The 21,791-nt window shown below is 37.1% G+C and overlaps 1 protein-coding gene across 1 annotated transcript in view; it reads left to right on the forward strand.

Moving 5' to 3' along the window:
* Positions 1-21,791, forward strand: part of DIAPH3 (diaphanous related formin 3) — a 454,058-nt gene that overhangs the window by 20,180 nt on the left and 412,087 nt on the right. Inside the window, 1 exon segment of the mRNA XM_054701595.1 lies at positions 6,174-6,206. Coding sequence (XP_054557570.1) covers positions 6,174-6,206 — 33 coding nt within the window.

The raw sequence follows: 21,791 nt of genomic DNA on the forward strand, positions 1-21,791 counted from the left end.
TTGGCTTTTCTAGAAAAGGTGGTTGTTTGCTTGCAGTTAAGTTGAAGACTTTTGCACCTTTTGAAAACCTTGCGTATGAATTTTTTTTTTTCTTCTGTGGACTCTTGACTGGTGGCACATCCTGAAAGTTGATCTTTTTTTGATGACTTTTGACAAGGAAGGAATTAGAAGGGGAGTTCTGGGTTCTTCTGTGGGTAGAGAAACCTTGTGTTTCTCTTCTGAGTTAGGATTACAGGATTCTGAGTTAGGATTACATTTGAATAAATGAACAGATTAAATGTAGCTGGAGAGCTTTTCCCAATTCTCACTTATTTCTAACATTGCTCTCACTTTTCTCTACTTTATGCTACAAAAAAAAAAAAAAAAAAAAGACTACATGAAGAGCTAGTCAATTTCAAAGCTTTTCTTTGCAGTATCAAAGAGCCAGCTCTACTCTTGTCCACACTGTTATGAAAGCGTCAGTGTTATTTTTAGTCCCTCCTGAGATGTTAAATCTGGAGCCCTTGAAGAACAATTCCATATCTAGGTGTATTGTATAGTTGCCTGGGAGATGACCCTTAGACTCTGTAGTTGTGTTTAGTGTTATGGTGACTAAGAATTACTTTACATTTCTATGATCTTTGTAATTGGTGTTGACATTAAAATGAATAGGACCAGAAATGTTATTAGGCTAAAATATATATTCTTCAGTGTATCGCTGGAAAGGAATAAGCTGGGCTTTAAAACAAAATTGTGAGCAACAGTATAACATATCATCAACCACAGGTGAAGACTCCTCTTGCTTTTCTCCCCCTAAGGTATCCCTTTGTGTTATTCGGTGACCTGTCACTTTGTCAAGCAAAGAGTATCATGTCATGGTTGGATATACGAGATGAATTATTGTGCTTCAGAGGTAGAAAAAGCCCTTGGTAAAAATGATGCATTTGGTAATTCTTCCTACCCCACAGGTTGAATTCTCTTAAAACTTTACTAATTGGTGTCTGGCATTTCATGGCTGTAAAACTGGTCCCAAATACACCAGCTCTCTGTCAACTCACTTCTTTGAAATCTTCTTGTCCTTCTTTTCTGTACCCTTCATTTAGCTCATTTCATAGTCACCTGGCTTTTACAGTGAGGAGAAAGTTGTGTGCAAGCAGGTTGAGGGGATGTTTAACTGCTGATGCTGTGGTGTGTGGAAGGGTTTTCCCATATAGTCCTGTGCTGCTTGCCTTGGTGTTGCCCGGGGCTCCTTCAATGCTGGGGTCCTCAGCCCCACTGAGTTAGAATTGTAGGAAATTGAGGCCCTGCAATCTGTTAGAAAAAAAGTATTTTTCTTTGTAAACCATGTAAACATAGAGTGTACTTTTTGAACACCCTAACAAGGTGAAAGCCAGCTGGTCCAAAGGGTTAAATTTATGAAAAATGAGTTGGAGCTAAGTACCTTTGCAAGTTTTACAGGTTTTTCTCTTGTTGGTGACCCCTTATAATGATCCAGTTAAATAATGTAAAGTTAACACCTGAAAATTATTTTAAATTACTACCATGGGATAGGGCTGTGATGACAGTGAACCACAACTGCAGTTTGACACTGGTGGCAGTGGCTGTCCTGTGATAATGACAGCAGAGTTCCAATGTGCTAACAAATGAGTAACTTTTCCTGGAAGTCTCAGGCTACTGCTTCCAATCTTTTTCTTTGCATGTGATCCTCAGGGTCTTATAAATTTACTTTGTGTTATATATTTGTAGACTAAGTTGGTGGAAGAGGGATGGTGTCTTCATACCTCTTGATACTTAACAGCATTTGGTACAATGCTCTAAAAGTTCTAGTTCTATTTTTTTTGACAGCATGTACTGTCTTCAAAAACAGTATTAAAATCCTGCTTAAATGGGAATATAGAGACCTGTGTTTCTATCCCATTATTATATTTATTTTTTGATTTTAGGGATCCTTTGAAAAATTTATAAAGCCCCTTTCTCTCAGTTTTAGAATGATCTTGTTGATCACTCATCCTATGAATTGTTATTAGCAGGGAAACACTGTTAACTATGTCTGTGTGGTGGTCCTTATTTTTTAGGGGAGAAATTTTAGACCTACAGGAAGAACAAGGATATTTGGCTTAGGGAAGAGTTGTAATGTGCTTTAACACATTTTTTTTTTTTTTTTTTTTTTATAGAGGCATGTTATTTATTTATTTATTTATTTATTTGTTTGTTTGTTTGTTTTGTTTATACATGCACTGGGTACAGTCAGAAGCGCGGGAGGGCGAGAGAATTCACCAGAGCCAGAGCGGGGAGCAGAGCAGGCAGAAGGACCGAAGTACACTGCTGAGGGGAGCAGCGGGCGGCAGGAGAGGTCTGCACGCCATGTGGGACCCTCCTCCGGTGGCCGGGGAGCAGCTGGGGATCGAACCCGCACAGCAGAGGCTGCGGGCAGCTTCGCAACCCAGCGCTCAACCGCTGCGCCACCGGGGAGGCCCTGTAATGTGCTTTAATGCCACACCTAAACCAAATACCCGTTGTCCTGTGTACGAAACTGCTTGCATTTTGATATACCAGCTTTTTTTTTTTTTTTCTTTTTTGTATTACTATAAAATATTAATAGCACCTTTACAATCACAGATCAGGTAATGTAACTAAAGGTCACAAAGTCACATTGAGGTGTGAATGTTTTAATATATCAAAAATGCATGCTTTTAGGTTTTCTTTGACAACTATAACCCTAAAGTTGAATCAAGTCATTTTTACAAAAAAATTGTATTTGCTTAAGTGTTTTGATTCCTTAGCTAAACAGTACCTCAAGTGACAGTATAAAAGCAATGTTTACAGTTTTTTTTTTCTCATTTCAATTAAGGATGTCACCCTTGTAGTTTTGTATATATAAAAGAAAGGCCAAGCCTCCAGAATTATGAGGATTTTAAGTCATTTCTTCACTCCCTCCACTTTTTAGAAGCCCATCATCGAAACAGAAGGGACATTGAGATAATATATATTTAGAATGATAAACTTGAATCAATGTTTTTCAAAGTTTTGGCAAAAGAATGCCACTTGATTTAGCCTTTATATTCTTTTCACTAAGAATTTACTTAGTGAAAAGTTTTTTTACTTTTTTTTTCAGTTATGTTTGAAGGAGATGGAAAATTTCAGTTGTGATGGAAAATTACTTTATGCTTAGACCTAATGAAGTCCTTTAACAGTAGCTTGTCTTTGTTTCTTTAAGTTTGTATGTGTATAAGCAAACTGATGTAATCTCTTAAAGCTAAATCTTAATGTGAAACTTTTATTTTACTGTTTACTATAGAAACCAAATTTTTTATATACAGTTTTCTAGCAGTTTTTCGGTTAGTCAGTATCTCCAGTTCTGTCATGGACCCTTGAATTTAGTACCATTTCCTGCCCTGCTGGCTTCTCACTGGTGGTAAGAATTGATAGGTTAAGGGTTTTATAAAAGAGAAGGGATAATGAATTTGACCTTATCTTCTTGCTTTCCTCAGACTGTTAAACTTCTCATACTTTTTCATCCCTTGTGAGTTTTCTTAGTTTTTAATGTAAGCTGCTACTTCTGCGTTATGATTCTGTTGTAATTCACCACATTATTTTTTGTGAAGATAGTGTATAATACAGTTTGCAACTAGGCTTATATGTTTGTTTTTTTAAAAACGGGTGTTTAATAAGTTAAATACATCTAAAACCTCATTGAGATATTTTAAAAGATATAAACAACTATGACCAAAACTGGATCCATATGAGATTTATTTCTACACGGTGACTGTTCGTTTTCCTGACAGTTATACGCCCAACTCTAATTTTAAAAGGCTATTCAATTTTAGACCCTTGAAAGGTACTAAAAATGTTCCTCTTGGACACTTACATCTTTTGGATTTCATGTTGTTTAACCTACATTCACTACTTTTCCCATCTAGTACTTTCTATATTTTCTATGTAGTTTTTAGATCAAAATCTTCAATGGACCCTAGTTTCATTTCTCAAAGTTTTCATTGCCTTTTTTTTTTTTAAGCTTCATTTTTATGGCATTTTCCTCAGGCAACTCAGGCTGATATTTGGGAAGATTTCATTTGTATAAGTAAGTGTTGTTTCTTTATTGTGGCATGTAGTTTGAAGTAAGACTTCAGTTGGATGGATACTTTTTCTTATTTTTTTTTAATAATACACCACTTAGAATGTTATTGCATCAGTAGGAACTTGAAATGATCTCTTTGAGGTGTGATGTGAGTTTTGATTGGGGTGATACCTCAGACTGGAGAGTAGAGAGATGTGGTTAACTAAATTGCAATGGGTTGGAAAATTCTATTGGTGGGCAGGAAAGCACATGTACAGCATGCGGTTAGAGTGCCCACCGTCTTTCTACTGCTTCCTTCTTTCCAGTATCCAGAGTCATGCAGTTTTGGATTTAATTCTAGTAGTTGTCTCTGGAATGAGTGTCCAAGTGCCTCAGACATTTCAGTCTTGTCCAGAGTCATACCTACTCCTAGAAACCACTGTTCATACTCATTTCAAGGGATAAAGACAGAATTGGTAAAAAGCAAATTCCAACAGCCTAGGATTAAATACCAACTTTTTGTTAATCTGGTATTACGGCTTTTTGGTTCCTACATCAGAATAGGTAGTCTAACTTAGTAGGCAGTATCGTCTGGAACCTAGTGGTTTGGTTAATGGTTCTTTTATTTAGCTGTTTTCTTTTTGGTATACACAGAGCTCATTTTTGGTTTCTTCATTTCTTCATTTATTGTTTTCATTAGAAGGAATATTAAAAGAGAAGAGAACCTGGGATAGTGATTTAAATTCTTTTTTTTTTTTTTTTTTTTTTTTTTGTGGGACCCTTGCTGGTGGCCGGGGAACAAACCAGTGCTGCAGAGGCTGCAGGCAGCCTCGCAGCCCAGCGCTCAACCGCTGCGCCACCAGGGGAGGCCCAGTGATTTAAATTCTTAATCCATATTGTCAGTGAGGCAAATTCATAAGCATAAAGGTGTACTTCAGTGTGTAAGCATGAGTATAAATTTCACTTAGTTTAATAAATGTTGAATTAAACCATGTGCCACTTACTTTAGATGATGATGGTTTATGCCTGCCCATTTATACCTATAAAACAGACCTGATTTCCTGTTTAGGAAATATTTGATCCTTAATCTGTTGGTTTTTTTTTTAAGATTATTTATGCGTACAAGAACTGGGGTACCGGCTAGAGGTGTGGGGGGTGAGAAGATTCACCAGAGACAGAGTGGGGAACAGAATAGGCAGATTGACTGAAACGCACTGCTGAGGGGAGCAGCAGGCGAGTCAGGAGAGGTTTGCTGTGCCATGTGTGTTGCTCCCTGCCGGGGGATTGAACTTGTGCTGCAGTGGCTGCGGTTAGCTTCATAGCTTGCGTCTTAACCCCTTGTACCACCGGGGAGGCCCTTTAATCTGTCCTTTTAAAGATCAAATGTTACAATGAATGAAGATGGTGAACTGAAAATTGATTAAAAAAATCTCGTCCAACTCTGGAACTTCTAAACAACTTTGATTTTTTTCCCCCTCTAAACACTTAATACTTTTCTTTTGAACTCCACTTTGCAAGAAATTAATTTATTCACTTTCTAAAGTGGCCTTATGTTTGTCTAGCAAGGAAATCAGCAAAAGGGTTCTCAAAGAAGCTAGCAATGAAATTAAAGTGTCTACTGTCACCACTGGTGATAAATCAAACTGATGTTAAAGATGCAAATAGTCATTCCAGTACTCTCTTCTTCGTTACTAGAATTGTTTAAGTTAATTAAGCCAGCAAAGTACTTCATTATCTGTTATGCTGCATGCTAATGGTATATTTAAAGTTTTATAATATGAAAAATTGTCAGAAAATCTTATTTAAACCCCTATCTCCATTGTGTCTAAATCTGCATACTTAATGGTAATTAATATTGCTGGTGTTTGGAAGAGTATATTTATTGTATCTCAATGAAGTTTCAGGTTTGTAAGTTTTACAAATCCAAGAAATTTTTAAGGAAACTACCACATTAAGGGTAACTTTTGTCCATTTTTTTTGAGAAAGTAATTAAAACAATATATAATGCATTTTTATTAGACTGTCAGGAATTTAATTACATTCAACTTAGCATTGTAGAATTTTAAATGTACTTTATTAACTAAAATAAAAAAAGCTGCTATAAATTACTGATATGATTGGTTTCTTTCATTTGCAGCATTTACATATAAGGACACTGACTGATGATATGGTAAGGTTAATCCTCAATGTTTCCTTTGTTAATCTTAACCATGTAATGTTGAGGGTGCGCTTTGCTAACACCTTTGAAATTGCTAAAAATTGCATGTTTGGTAAATGTACTGTTTTATAGAGCTAAAATTAGAAGGAGAATTGGTACAATGCATTATATCGCTCTTAAGTAGTAAAAAAAGTCAATTTTTTTTGACGTGTTAAACATTTTGCTAAATTACAAATTGTTAGTAAAACTGACTCATTCAAATCAGCTCTCATTCTTTGGGAATGCATTGCACACTTAAAGAAGAGGTAGAAGAAATTGCTAAAGACATGTCAGTTTTTCAGAAATAATGTAGTTGCTAATTAAAGTAAACCAGACTGAAATGTGTTTTTAAAATTTTTGCTTGAAAATGAGAGATTCAAATATGCTTAGTTATATATTCTACATGTTGAAAATAGTAGTCTTATACTAAACACAATATAGCAGCATTACAAATTTTTTTTTAAAGATTTATTTATTTATGCATACAAGAACTGGGGTGTAGGCCAGAGGTGCAGGGGGTGAGAGGATTCACCAAAGACAGAGTGGGGAGCAGAACAGCCGGATTGACTGAAAACTGCTGAGGGGAGTAGTGGGAGAGACAGGAAAGTCTGCTGCACAGTGGCTATGATAGTGCTGAGATAGAACCCTTTGCATAACCAGGGAGGTCCAGCATTACAGATTCTTAAATTTTCTGAGAAATAATATTTTTGAGTGTAATTGTTGGTTAACAATAAAGGAATAGCAACAGCAAGATCCAAATAAACAATAACACCAAAAATATCTAAGTCTGATATAGAGGAAAAACAGGGCACTCGATTGACTAAGTTCTGAATTAAGTTTCACCTTAGGTTAAATATGAAAGAGTGCCTAGAAGATAGTAAGCACTCAAAATGTTTCATATCCCTGATACTCATCTTGGACCTGTTGGCAAAAGGGACATGAAAAGATGAATCAGATATAGATCTTGACATGAAAGATTTAAAAAATTGTTTTAGAATATTTTACTAAATGGATGGTACCAAAGGAAATGTTTATATAAACTTTTCTGGATAACACTTTTCATGTCCTGGTATTTAGAAAAATGGTAGCACCATGGAGCACTTATGTAGATAAATGTATATAATTTCTCACTCTGCAAGGTCGATGTTGTCTTGTTTTTACAAATGCTGATTGCATTGAGGCCTCAGATAGGTTCAGTAGGTATCTTGCTCAGTGAAGTTCTGCTTAAAGTGTTCCCACATTGCTCTGAACTCCATACAGTTCTGTGCTGACTTACCCAGTCTTCAAATGGCTTTTTAGACCCAAAATAAAAACAACTGCTGTTTTTGAAGTTTTGAGACTATATAACATTTTGATACAATTCAGTGTACAGTTTACCCATTTAAGTGTAAGGTTCAGTGGCTTTTTTGTATATTCAGAGTTAACATATGTCACAATCAATTTTAGAACACATGATCAGCCAAAAAAAAAAAAAAAAAGCCTCATACCCATAAGCAGTCACTTCCCATTTACCCCCAATTCCTATTCTTGTGCAACCCCCAGTATTTCTGACTGAGAATATTTTCTGGACATCCGTATAAATGGAGTCATGTGTGGTTTTTTAAATTCTTTCACTTAGAATGGTTTCAAGGTTCATCATATTGTGGCACATACCAGTAAACTCCCTTCTCGTGACTATATTCTTTTGAATATTTTTGAGGTTTGTTCATATTTTATGGGAACTATATTTTTACCTTTTCATTCAGATACTGCCTTTGCCTTCATTTTGTAAGACTGTTGTTGTGCATTGTCAATCCATACTCTCTTGCTTAAGTTCTAGACAGTGTCTCGCGTTAGGGAGTGGCTTCAACAGGCCACTCTAAAAGCCATCTTCTTCTGATCTTATTAATTATGAATAACTTCTTCATTGACATTTTAATTTTTTCCTCCATTCTAACCCCATTCCTTGCCTCTTTGCTCAGCGTTGCAACTGAGCTGATACTGTAGAACTTTAGGGTTGTAACTGTAGTGCCTTTTACATACTTTTATCACAGCAGTACATCATTTATTGTGCATCTTTTTCACCAGTTTAAAATTTTAGAAGGCAAATACAATGCATTATGAATTCAGAGTATACCTGGCATATTGTCTGGCACACAGTAAGCGTTTTCATAAACTTTATCTTAAATGAATGAAAGCCCGACTCACTGTAATTATAACCTGCCTGGCATTGTGGTTTCTTTGGATCTGGACCTGGTTTGGCCTTGGTCAGGCTTCCCAGAGTTGGAGTCTTGCCCTTGCCCAGGGTAGAGAAGCTTTGACAGTGACCGGCTGCCAGTCTTTCTGACCACCTGCCTGGATTGCTGACTGTTGCCTTGCCCCTGCCTTCATCTTAGATGTACACATAGCCACCTCGCCAGTATTCCTCATTGACCCTCTTCACATGGACTCGCTGGCTGACCTGCTCTCTCCCCAGCTCCTGCTCTGCTCCTCTGATCTTAAGCTTTGCTTGACTCTTGAATAGGCCAGGGGAGTCTGGAGAAGGATCAAGCAGGCCGAAGGTTTAGGCAGTTGGCTCCGTTGTTGTGGCGCTTAGAGAATAAGCATGGCTGTCTTGAACAGCACACATGGAAAAGTAAATTTTTTTGCTTGATGTTGATTAGTGCAGTGTGGAAAGAGCATTGGATTTAGAATCAGACTTACTAAGAGACAAAACTTTACCACTTCTTAGCTTTGTGACCTTGGCACATCAATACTTGATCACCTACTTGTAAAGCAGGTCTGATTACACCTTCCCTACATTCCTGATAGGGTTTTGTAAGTTTCATGTAAGCTGAAGTATGTTGAAGGGATGCTGAGACGCATTTGCTGCTGAGCCTTATAGGTTATGTGTATTATAGATCAATGCAGAGCTCTGAGGAGGGAAAGGCTAACTGGGTATTTTGAGGGCTCTTTAAACTATTTCTGGTGAGTGAGAGAGCAGGGATGCTTTGCCCCTGGTGCTTTGTTTTGTGCTGCCAGTATGTTTTCTACTCAAAGGTTGCCACCCCCACAATATATATGTTGCAAGTGTGCTTTTGACACAGAATTTCTTAATGTGAATAGCCTTTTTTTTTTTTTTGGGGGGGGCAGAACTTGAAAGAAGGCGCATAAATAAGAATGACATCTGCTGTAGTTATTTGTTTGAATTAACAGTATTTTAAAGATAGAAACATCCTGGGAAACATTGTTACAAAACCATTTCTTTAATTTTGTTAAAGAACTGCAAAAGCACACATTTCAAGTTCTTCAGTTACTCTTAGAATTTAATTTGATAGGGCACTGTTAAAGGAATGAGGTTATTATTATGATGTTGTGGCTCCTAAGCAGAGTTAATATACTTTAAATAGTGTTCATTCTACAAATACCTGAGCAGTCACTGTGAATAAAGAACAGTCCAAGGTGCTAAGAGAACAAAGGTAGAAGAAAGCATTTGGTTTTCTACCTTCCATTGTTTATACACCTGGGGTTGAGAAGAAAGTTTCCTTGCAGTGTCAAATTGGAGGAGGGAGAGTCTGGGAGATCAGTTTGAAAGGACAAGTTGAGGAAACATTGGGGGTGTAACAAAGCTGAATGATCTATCAGAGTCCACCGAGTTTTTGCAGTCTGGGAGTTGTTTTGACCTTCTCTTCTCTCCCTTGTTCTCACAACTTTCTGTGTCAAGTGCTGCACTCCTACTGATATTCTCCTCTTCTTTCATCCCACCATGGCCAGCATGGCCATTGTAGTCCCTTGTCGGACCTGCAGCATTGGCTTTCAAACTTTTCTAAATAGAACTCAGAAATACACGTGATTTTCAGCACCCATATACACATATTCTCTGTGTTGAAATGAAAGCTTAAAGAGCAAATATTTAATGTGTATAATAAAGTGAACTCTGATTTTCTACTTTCTGTTGTTTTCCACTCCTCTTGACTCATTTCATTAAAAAAGTGATCCAGTCACTAGGCTTATTTTTTTATTTTTAAAAAAGATTTATTTTATTTACACAGTAGCTGCATTACAGGCCAGAGGCACGGGAGGGTGAGAGGATTCACCAGAGACAGAGCAGGGAGCAGAACAGGCAGGCAGGCAGACAGAGCACTGCTGAGGGGAGCAGCGGGCACGACAGGAGAGGTCTGCCGCGCCATGTGGGTCTCTACCTGGCCAGCCGGGAATCAAACACACGCTGTAGAAGCTGTGAACAGCTTCACAGCACTGCGCTCAACCTGCTGTGCCACCAGGGAGGCCCACTAGGCTTATTTTTGACTTGCAGTGGTTCACAACTATATAGATAAGCTGACATTGTCCTGCAACTAGAGGAAGTTCTGAGGGGTCTCCTTTACTATCTGCTGTTGATTTTATGAGTTGAGGTTAAATGTAGCAGAGGTAGGTTAGAATTCCTGCTCTGCAACATAATTGCTGTGAGTTTGAATAAGTGACTTACTTTTGAGCCTTGGTATCTGTTTGTAGGGATTTTTAAGGGATAAATTGATAAATGTGAAATGCTTGGTAAACTGGGCGTTCGTGATATATTAGTGGTATGGTTAGTAACATCCACTTTTTAAATTTAGGTATGATTTACATATACATAACATGTACCAATTTTAAGGGTTCTGCCTCAATTTTGACAAATGTATGCAATCATGAATACACTATAATCATGATAAATAGTTCCATCACCCCAAAATATTTCCTATGTGCCCTTTGAAGTCAATTATGTTCTCCCATCCTGGCGCTTGAAAGCACTGAACTTTCTGAATTCGGTTTCTAGGACTTTATATAAATGGAATTGCAGTGTATTGCTATTGTGTCTAGCCTCTTCTACTTTAATGCTTTTGAGAATTATCTGGTGCTTGATTGTGTCAGAAATCTGTCACTGAATAGTATTCCATTGTTTGGTAATACAGTTAAGCTTACATATTCAACAGTTTGGGTTGGTTTCAGTTTTTGACTGTTACTAGGAAAGCTACTATGAATATTTGAATAAGGTTTTTTTATGTACCTAAGTTTTCATTTTGGAGGAAGAGTCACATGGAAACTATGTTTGACTTGATAAGATACTGACAAATTGTTTCCCCTAATGATGTTGCACATTTTTTCATGTATTCATTTGCCATTCTTGTTTGAAATGGCTATTACTAGAAAGAGTAACAATTCAAGTTATCTATTTTTTTTAAAGATTTATTTATGCATGTAAGAGCTGGGGTACAGGCCAGAGGTGTGGAGGGTGAAAGAATTCATCAGAGACAGAGTGGGGATCAGAACAGGCAGACTCACTGAAATACACTGCAGAGGGAAGCTGCGGGCCAGTTAGGAGAGTCTGCCATGCCATGTGGGTTGCTCCATAGCCGGCCGGGAATCGAACTCATGCTTCAGAGGCTGCGGACCACTTCGTAGTGCTGTGTTTAACCCCTTGCGCCACCAGGGAGGTCCCTCAAGTTATCTATTTTTTAAGTGAACCTTGGAAGTTTTGTTGAAGAAATTTTTTTTCTCTTTGTTGAATTATGAGTTGTTTGTGGTATTTCCTTACCCTTTATAGCAATATCTTTTCCCATCCTGATGCTGACAATTTGTGTCTTCTGTTTTTTTCCCTGATTACATTGAGTGAAGTTGTCAAGTTTATTGATATTTTTGAAGATTCACCTTTTCGTTTCACTACATCCTTTATAGTTCTATTTTTCTCGTTGTTTTTTTTTTTTTTATTTCTTTTGCTCCCCCCACCCCCACCTTCTTAAAGTAGAAGCTAAAAGAATTGATTTGAGGCTTTGGTCTCAAATATATAAGAATTTTAAGCTAGCAATTTCCCTCTGAGAGCTGCTTTAGCTGCATAATTTTGAAACCAAACTATTTTCTGATACCCTTTTTGACCCATTGATTGTTTAAGGTATATTTTTCCCTTGTAATGTAATTCCCTTGTGTCTGGAGACTATAATTTGAGTGATTTGAATTTCTGAATTCAGGGTTTTTTTTTTTTTTTTTTTTGAGTCTTGTTTTCTGCTTTAGAATTGGTTTTTCTTGGTGAATGTTCCATGTGCATTCTGCCTTTTTTTTTTTTTTTTTTAAAGAGGCATGTATTTTTATTTATTTATTTGTTTGTACATGCACTGGGTACAGTTAGAAGTGCAGGAGGGTGAGAGAATTCACCAGAGCCAGAGCTGGGAGCAGAGCAGGCAGAAGGACCGAAGCACACTGCTGAGGGGAGCAGCGGGCAGCAGGAGAGGTCTGCGCGCCATGTGGGACCCTCCTCCGGTGGCCGGGGAGCAGCCGGGGATCGAACCGACGCCACAGAGGCCGCAGAGGCTTCGCAACCCAGCGCTCAACCGCTGCGCCACCGGGGAGGCCCTACATTCTGCTTTTGTTAGGATTTGTCTATAAATTGTGAATAGATCAAGTTGGTTGACAATTTTGTTCATGGCTTATCTGTTCCTGATGGGTCTGCTCTTGAAATTATTGTGAAAGAATTGTTGAAGTTTTCAACTTTAATTTTGAATTATTTATTTTTTCAGTTTCATCAGTTTTTGGTCCATATTTTTGAAGCTCTGCAAGTAAATGCATAGGCATTTAATATTGTTGTGAATCCTTTATCATTATGAAATAACCCTTTCTATTCCTGGTAATATTAGTTTTTCATCTCTGGACTAAAAAATTTACTAGCTTTTTGAGCTTTGCTTGATACTCTTGTCTTTTTCCTCTTTGCAGAATTGAATTATTGATTTCTGAGACAGCAGACTTTATCAATTCTTTAGTCCTTTCACCTTTGCCTTTTTAGTTCTATTGTGTGTTTTTTCTTTGCTTATTTGAAGTTTTTGCTATTTCTCAGATCTTATTCCTGAAGTTAATGTTCTTCTCTGTACTTAGTGCTTAACTTGGGTGATTACTTTTCTCTGTATCTCCATCTATGACATTTTCTTCAACTTATACATATTAATGCATGGGCCTGCTGAATATCTTCATGTAGATACCTGTAGTTGAAACTCTGCATGCCCCATACTAAACCCTTTCCTTTCCTGTTAAAATTGTTTGTATCCTTTTATTTTCATAGAAGTAAATTTACCCTTACAAAGTTTGTTTTTTTTCTCTAATTATTTCCTGACTTCATTTCCCTCATAACAACTTCCCACTGATCCCCAATAAGCCAATTTTCTGCACTGCAAACAAAGTGACCTTGAAATTGGGCAAATATGGGAGACCAGTGATGACCTGGTCTGTCAGTCCTCACCTGTGCACTTAAGAATGTGGGACACACAGAGTTAAAAATCAAGGGATTGAGTTTCATAGGGAGTGAGAAAAAAGGAGAGCTGAGAGGGGGAAAAAAAAAATAGCCAGATGTTGTATATGCTACCCCAGATAGAGTGCACTTAGCAAGAGGCCAGAGTGCAATTGGAAGATAGCTAAAAATAAGAGGCTGGGCATACCAGTGTTCTGTTTCAAGGACAACATGGTGGCTCTGTTTGGCCCCTGGCTCCCAGCAATCTCTGTTTTGGGAGATGGGTTGAATGTGTAAAGATCCATGTTGACCATGAGCATCACCCGATGGCTGGTAGGTTGCTCCTTAGTGTTCCTTTAACAATCTATCTAAATTTCATTACTGATAATATTTTACTCTACTTGAAACTGCTTGGTTGCACTGTTACCTGTAAGTTGCCTAGGCTCTGTAACATGGGCTATAATGCCTCAAGTCTGGTCCCTGTGCCTCTAACATGATAAGCATCTGTCAGTAAACATGCAGGAATAGAAAGAGGTGAGAAAAATGACTGCTGACTAAAAAGTGTATTGAATGACAGCTAACAAATACAGGGTCCTTACTTTGTGCTAAATTGTGTTCCAAATGTTAGCTTTATAAACAGATCGAATTTTTAAAACAAGTCTCTGAGTAAGCATTGTTATTCTCACTTTTAAAGATGGAGAAAGTGATCCAGGAGAGTTGTACTGCCACTTAAATACTATTCAATTCTCCACTGAGAATACTAGTGTGAAACCTACAGGTATCTTATTTTCTGCTTTTCACTTGAAGCCATATATATGACTTCTGACTGCTAAATTGACAAGAAAAAATTGTACATGAGAAAATTATAAAGATACACTGGTATCACCCACTATTCAAACGTGAAATGTACCTATTTGGTTGGTTGTTTCTTGGGTTTGGGAACACTCAGAAATTATTCCATATAATACAGTGGTAACAATGTTTCCAGCCTAAATTATAACCTACCAAATCATACTAAATAGGAATGCTCTATTTCTGTATGGTGGGAAAAACCTGTATTGTATCTAAAAAGTTCTCTTTGACAAGAAAATGAACTATTTTGAGTAATTCTAATAAAACTAAAAAAGGTGTATCCCAAAGGAATAGTAATGGTTTATCTGAAGAAATGGCAAAAAGTAAAGACTGAGACTTTGTTGCAGTTGAAAAGAACATAGAAAAATTCCTGTGTGGAAACTATTTCACAGATGAGCAACAACTGCAGTCTGCTCTTTACAACTGCAGATGTCCTGGTTCCCCTGAAAGTTTCCCACAGGAATGGGGTCTTAGAGCTACTGAGGTATCACCTAGTTTGGGAATAAGTTCTGAGGAGTTTTCACTGTTCTCAATGAACCCTCAGACTGGTTTCAGTTAACTCTGAGCCATTAGACTCATTTAGTGTAAGTGTTATGAAACAACTTGAACTCTTCCAAGACTGTATGTTCTCTGTGAGACTAGCTCAAAGGTAATTCTGAGTGTACCTGACAGGACTCGGTTTTCCTACCTGCAGACTGCCCTTTTATCTACATATGTGTGATATGTCTTAAAGGAATATGCTTAATTAAACATCACACTTATGAAAGAAGATAAAATGATTCTGCTCATGTGTATTTGTGCCTAACTTGCAAGACGGTTATAGAATAAAAACTATTAGCTTTAAATAAGAGCTCAATTTAAAAGAATTTTCTTTTTGGTCTAGTAGGATATCAAACTTTCTGACTATTTAAGTTCATTTTGCATTTATATTTTTGTATTTTCCTTGGTAAGTTTAAAAACAATGAGGGATAAAGCAAAAAGTGTGATATTTTCTACAATTTTTCTATATTCAGAGTGGATTCTTTGAGGTAAAACAGAAATACAAGCACGGACTGGGATTACTGAATATTTGGTAAAATACATCAAAATAAGTACTTTAAAATTTAGACTATTCACTAAGTCAGGTGGGCCTTTCTTAGTCCATTAATATGAGTTAATTAGAGCTTCCTGAACTTAGATTTTCAGTAGTAACACTGAAGTGCTATCATAGAATCTTTAAATATTTATGGGATAGTTTAGAGAGCTCCTCCTCAAATCAGTAGAAACTTGGGAATAGGCTCAAGAGCTCTCAGAGTTGAATATACTAAGGTGTAGTAGGGTGTGCAGACTTGTTTATCTCTTTATCCATCCATTCATTAAGCATTTATTGAGTGCCTGATACTGTTATAGGAACATAAAGATGAATGAGACCATACCCCTGTGGGGACTGTGGAATACAAGATGTCTACATAATCTGTGTAGTGTAGTGAGATGGATTGAAACAGTATATAAGGTTCAGTGGAAGCGGAAGGGTCAACTTTGATCTTGGGGAATACTTCATAGACAACATGGCTTTTCACCTGAGTTTTGAAGACCAGGTTGGAATCCAGGCTGAAATTTGTAGTAACTTTTACTTTTCATAATTTTGCTTCCTGGATATAAATGTAATGGATTACTAGTAGAAGAGGGTGAGGTTGACAACTGAAAGTAATTGATATCTTTGTGTGTGTTTTTGTATGGGTAGTACTGGTCTTTGTCTTTTGAAAAATAAAGTACTACCTACAGGCCTATTTGTATTTTGTTTCAAGTCTGTAGTATTAAAATAACTGAATATATCTAATTAGAATTGTAGAGTAGATTTAACTTTGGTATTTTTTGATACTAAATTCGGCATGTGATTTTGTGCTCCTTTTGAGTGAATATTTCCCTTGTTTTCTCTATTCATGTTATTTCTTTATAGATATGCATGTTTGTTTGTTTTTGGTGTAGGGGACAGTTCTTTGACTGATCTGTATTGGAAAATTCTGGGTTATCTTATACAGTGTTTGAAAAGCATAACACCTGTCATTCTCCCTGATTTGTTGAGAAGGATTTTGCAAGATAAGAAACAATAACCATATTGTAGGAATGGAAGATAGAAAGCTACTCACTCATTTATTCACTTAACAAATATTAATAGAACACTCCTTACATATTTTGGATCAGACTAAATTTTGGGAGTAGTTTAGTGAGCAAATAACAATTCCTGTTCTATTAGACCCTAGTTGAGTGAAACATACATGAGGAGAGTTTCAGAATAGTATTGTATAATGACTAGGACTTTGGGTCTCTAACTCAGTCTTGAGAGGTCAGGGAGGTTCATACATGAGATGTGGTTCAAACTGAAAACTGAAAATTGAGTTGAATTTAGCGAGACAAAAGGTTGGAATGAGTTGTGGGTATAGATACGCTCTAGGCACAAGAAATAGTCTATTAGATTAGTCTTTGAATCAGACTTTATCTCCCAGTTCCTCCAGGCTTGCCAAACCTTTTTCCAATGACTTGTATCTGAAAACCTTTCTTTGTATACATAGGGGAGACTCTAGGTCATTTATTACATCTTGGTCATGTGATGTGAGAGTGCTTGAGTGAAGAGACTTCTGGAGAAATCATTTTGGAGATAGACCTTTGAGCTACAGGAAAGACACTTGAATGAGATACCCTGAGCAGATGATAATGTGAGGGACATGATTGGATTTGTATATTAGTAAGATCAATATGATGTCTGCAGAAGTTCAGAGCTGTAAGGGGTTGAAGTTGGTGGAGAGGTAGAAGGGAGTTGGGAGGTTGTAGCACTCTTCTGGGTGGCCTGAAGTAGGGTACTGGCAGTAGGAACAGAAAAGAGAACTAAGAAAATACATTCCACATGAATTATTTTTACTTATTTTCATTAAAGTTACTACAATTCACATCACTTTTCTGATGACCCTAATTATAATACCAGAAGTAGTAATTAATCGTCAATAAGCATGTAGATACTTCTCTCCCTGTGCAGGTCTATTTATTCTTCTAATCTGACATTATCTCCCAGCAACTCCAGCCTTCCCAAACCCTCCTTCTTTGCCCTTTGGAACTCAAAGCCTGTCATCTTTCAATGTTTGCTTTCCTTCTTGTTCTAATAAAAACATAGATGTTCTTTGAAAACTTTACTTTCCTGGTGGTTTCTTCCTTCAAAAGCTTCCAGGTCTTTTTAGTATTTGTTGCATTTCTCCTTGTTGGTCTCAACTTCAGGTCTTCTAGTCCCTCCCACTGATTGATTGAAGGCATTAGAACTAGAGTACTTTTTTCTTTTCCATCACTTTCTGTTACTATGCCATAGGAGGTTCTTAACCTGGGATCTGTGGACCACGAACAGGTCTGTGGTAGAATTCGTGATGTCCTTGAACTTGAATGGGAAAAAAGATGAAATCTTCCTCTTCATTAACCTTTAAGTGTAATTCAGTGTTTTTTAAAATTAAGTAATAGGCACCCACACATCCAGTAGGATTTGACCTGTGACGAAATGACCTAAAAATCATCTTTTCAAAGCACATTATAGTTATTAAAGATATTTCAAAATGACTTAGTCAACACTGTTGAAATCAGACTTGCTTTTACCTTTTGCTAATGAATGAATAGGAGTATATTGCTATATGAAAGTATATTTTGAGATATTATCATAACCTCATTTTGTTTTTCTTTGTGATTATATGTTTCAGGCATTTAAGACGATGAAAGAGTTCTGTGCTAGTCATCAGCTTTATAATCATCACAAGACTTGGTATAAAGCAATAATGAGCTGTAACATACCAGTTTCATGGGTTAGAAATTTGGAAGTAGGATGGTTCTGGTTTGAGGTCTTTCATGAGTTAAGAATCAAGCCATGTGTAGCTTAAATCAGGCTGGAGAATCCATTTCTAGGGTGTAGCTCATTTCTGACTGGCAAGTTGATTCTATTTGTAGTTGAGAAGTCTTGCTTCTTCCTCTTGTTGTTATTTCCACTGGATACTTCAAAACATAGCAGTTGACTAAAATGCATATTGCATGTGGTGACTAATTTTCAGACAACTTAACTGCAACTTTGAGAGCTTAAATTGTGTAGGTTGAGAAACATTTTATTGTTAAATACTATATAAACTAAATGTAAGGAAACTATACATAGGTAATTACATTTTTGGAAGTTTTTGGGTAAAATTTCATTAAAAAATCCTCTAAGGAATTTTAATAAATTTCCAACAAGATACAAATTAAAGCCAGAAAGCCTTATTTATATTATTTAACCATATTGAAGTTAGAATGGCAGTAGCTGATTGTTGGGAATTGTTTCTGGGTGATAAGATTGTGGCCTGTGATTGGGACAACAGCTTATCACACCTGAAATAATGAAAGATCAGTTTCCTTACCCCTAAATAATATTTCCTTGTAACAGTGATGTCATTAGCATTTTAGTAATGACCACGAAACAGGCAAGCCAACTTTTTATCATCTATATATACTACCTTCTGTAATTGTCATATCAGTCTCATAGGGTTCCTTGATGTAGCCTCTTTGCAAAGTCTCTTTAGGGTTCTTCCCACTCCAGAGTTAATTCCTCTTTCCAAGTCTCTTGCTGATTCACTTGGGTTATGATGTTCTTAAGGGCACTTAAAATATATTACCTTAATTTATAATTATATTTTTTCCCCTCAAGTGGTAAATATCTGCAGGGATGGTACTACATTTTACTTATTTTATCCAGTAATTGCTCATTTATTCATATCTTTAACAGGTACTAATGGACAGGCTGAGCACATAACAGTGACTGTAATAGTTACCTGTGATTGTCTAGCAACTTACTCCCCAAAACTTGGTGACTTAAAACAGCAAACATCTATTACTTCATTCTGTTTCTGTAGGTTAGGAATGTTTTCAGCTGTGTGGTTCTGGCTTGGGTTTCATGAGGCTCCAGGAAAGCTGTAGACCCTGAAGGCTCCTCTCACATGTGTTTCCAAGGTGGCCCACTCACATGGCTAGTGACAGAATGCTTCCTTGTTTCTTCAGCTCCTTTAACTCAGTTCTTTGCCATGCAGAATTTGCCCCTAATCTACTCCCCCTAATCTCATGACCTAGCAGCTGGCATACCCCAGAGTGTGATCCAAGAGGGAGCAAGACAAAAGCTGTAATGTCTATAGTCTAGTTTTGGATATCCCATGACAGTTTCCACAGTCTTTTCTTGTTGATCTCAGGCTGCTCAGGGGCTGTCTGGGAGACTGACTACTGCAGCGTTGAAGGTAGTTCATGGCTCATGTAGTGTGCTCTTCTGTTTTAGTGGGAAAGAGTCTGCAATAACAAAGTAAATAAAATAAAGGTTTCCATTACCATGAGAAGACATGAAAAGAGTAAACTGTGCTGTGGTAGAGAATGGGGAGTATGTGGGCACATGTACATGTTGATAGAGTGGTCAGCTAAGGCATTTCAGGCCTTTTAGTCCAGAAGGTAAAAGGTGAGAACTAGTTTGATTTCCTGTTAACAAATTGCTGTGATAACAAAAACAGATGAATGGATCAAGAAGATGTGGTATAGATACACAGTAGAATACTATTTTGCAATCAAAAACAAATTCATGCCATTTGCAGCAACATGGATGGAGCTAAAAGTGATAAATAAGTCAGGAGGAAAAAGAAAAACAGCGGATAGTTTCACTTATAGGCACAATATAGGGAAACCAAGCAAGGGATCAGACAAAAAAAAAGGCAAAACTAGCAGGCAAACCATAAATCAGACTTTCAGCAGGGGAAGGGAAGGGAGAGGAATCAAAACAGGGGAGGGAAGAGCACAAGAGACTGTGTTGATGGCTCACAGGTGTCTTGGTGGTGGTAATTTTATGGGGATTATTCCTGAGGGGAAAAATCAAAAGTTGTACAAAAATGAACAATGATGTAAAATACGGAAATAAAAAAAAATGTTTTAAAAAGCCAGCTTGCTGTGATAGAGAGTATCATGGAAGACTTAAGTAGTTTTAAGCTGACATAACAAGCTTGGTAATAGAGAGAATTCTGTACTCAGATTCTGAGGCAGTGTTTTTCAGCAACTAGTTGCTTGTTTAACAATAAAGCTATCTAGGAAGCCAAATTATTTTAGCTGTTAGGTGTTTGCTTCCTCTTAAGTATACTAGAAGATTACACATAAAATTGGCAGATAATTTTTCCCTGGATTTCAGAAATGCATTCACATAGAATTGATTCCATAATTACAACAAATGTTTATTTGCTTAATAATTCTCGTAGATTATATGAGAATGCCTACTTCCTTCTGAGTTCTAAGGAAGTAGGTTTATGGTCATACATAGTTTTTCACACTTTTTCAAGTTGTCAGATGACTAATAATCACACTCTCTTCCTTTTATTTTAAATTAAATATTACTGCTCTGTTAGTTTTTATTTTTATTTATTTTTTTTAATAATAAATTTTATTGTTATATTCCCCATACAATTGCAGCCCCCCCCATTCTGACCCCAATCCCTCCCCTCCCGCCCCCGCCCCCCTAAAAGTGTCTCTGGTTCATAGTTTTTGTTGATTTTGATTTTCACTTTCTTATAGTTATTCATTTTCTTGGTCCCTTATTTAAGTTTTCTAGATTCCTGCTATGAGTGAGACCATCCGGTACTTTTCTTTTTCTTTTTGGCTTATTTCGCTGAGCATGATCCCTTCCAGCGCCATCCATGTTGCTGCAAATTGCATGTGTTTATCTTTTTTGAATGCTGAGTAATATTCCATGGTATATATGTACCACATCTTCTTGATCCAGTCATCTATTTTTGGGCATTTGGGTTGTTTCCAAAGCTTAGCTATTGTAAACAGTGCTGCTATAAACATAGGGGGCAGGTGTTCTTTGGAATTGATGTTTCTGTGTCCTTTGGGTAAATACCTAGGAGTGGAATTGCTGGATCATATGGAAGCTCTATGTTTAGTAGGTCCAGAAATCTCCACACAGCTCTCCATAGTGGTTGGACCAGTTTGCACTCCCACCAACAGTGCAGGAGAGTTCCTTTTTCTCCACACCCTCGCCAACATTTGTTGTTGCTAGTTTTTTTAATATGTGCCATTCTCACTGGTGTAAGATGGTATCTCATGGTAGTTTTGATTTGCATTTCCCTGATGACAAGTGATGTTGAACATTTTTTCATATGCCTGTTGGCCATTTGCATTTCCTCTTCAGAAAGTTTCTTTTTAGCTCTTCTGCCCATTTTTTGACTGGATTATTTTCTTTGTTGTTGTTGAGTCTCATCAGCTCTTTGCAGATTTTTGTGATCAGTCCTTTATCATTAGTGTTGGGTGCAAAAATGTTCTCCCAGTTGGTGGGGTTTCTCTTTGTTTTTGTTATTGTCTCTTTTGCTGTGCAGAAGCTCTTTAATTTGATGTAGTCCCAGCTGTTTATCTTCGCCTTCACTGTCACTGCTTTGGGTGATGTGTCTGTAAAGATGTCTTTGATGTGCAAATCCCGTAGTGTTTCGCCTATATTT

The sequence above is a fragment of the Talpa occidentalis genome, unplaced genomic scaffold, assembly GCF_014898055.3.
Source record: "Talpa occidentalis isolate TD23 unplaced genomic scaffold, MPIMG_talOcc4v2.1 talOcc4.5, whole genome shotgun sequence".
NCBI lineage: Eukaryota > Metazoa > Chordata > Mammalia > Eulipotyphla > Talpidae > Talpa > Talpa occidentalis.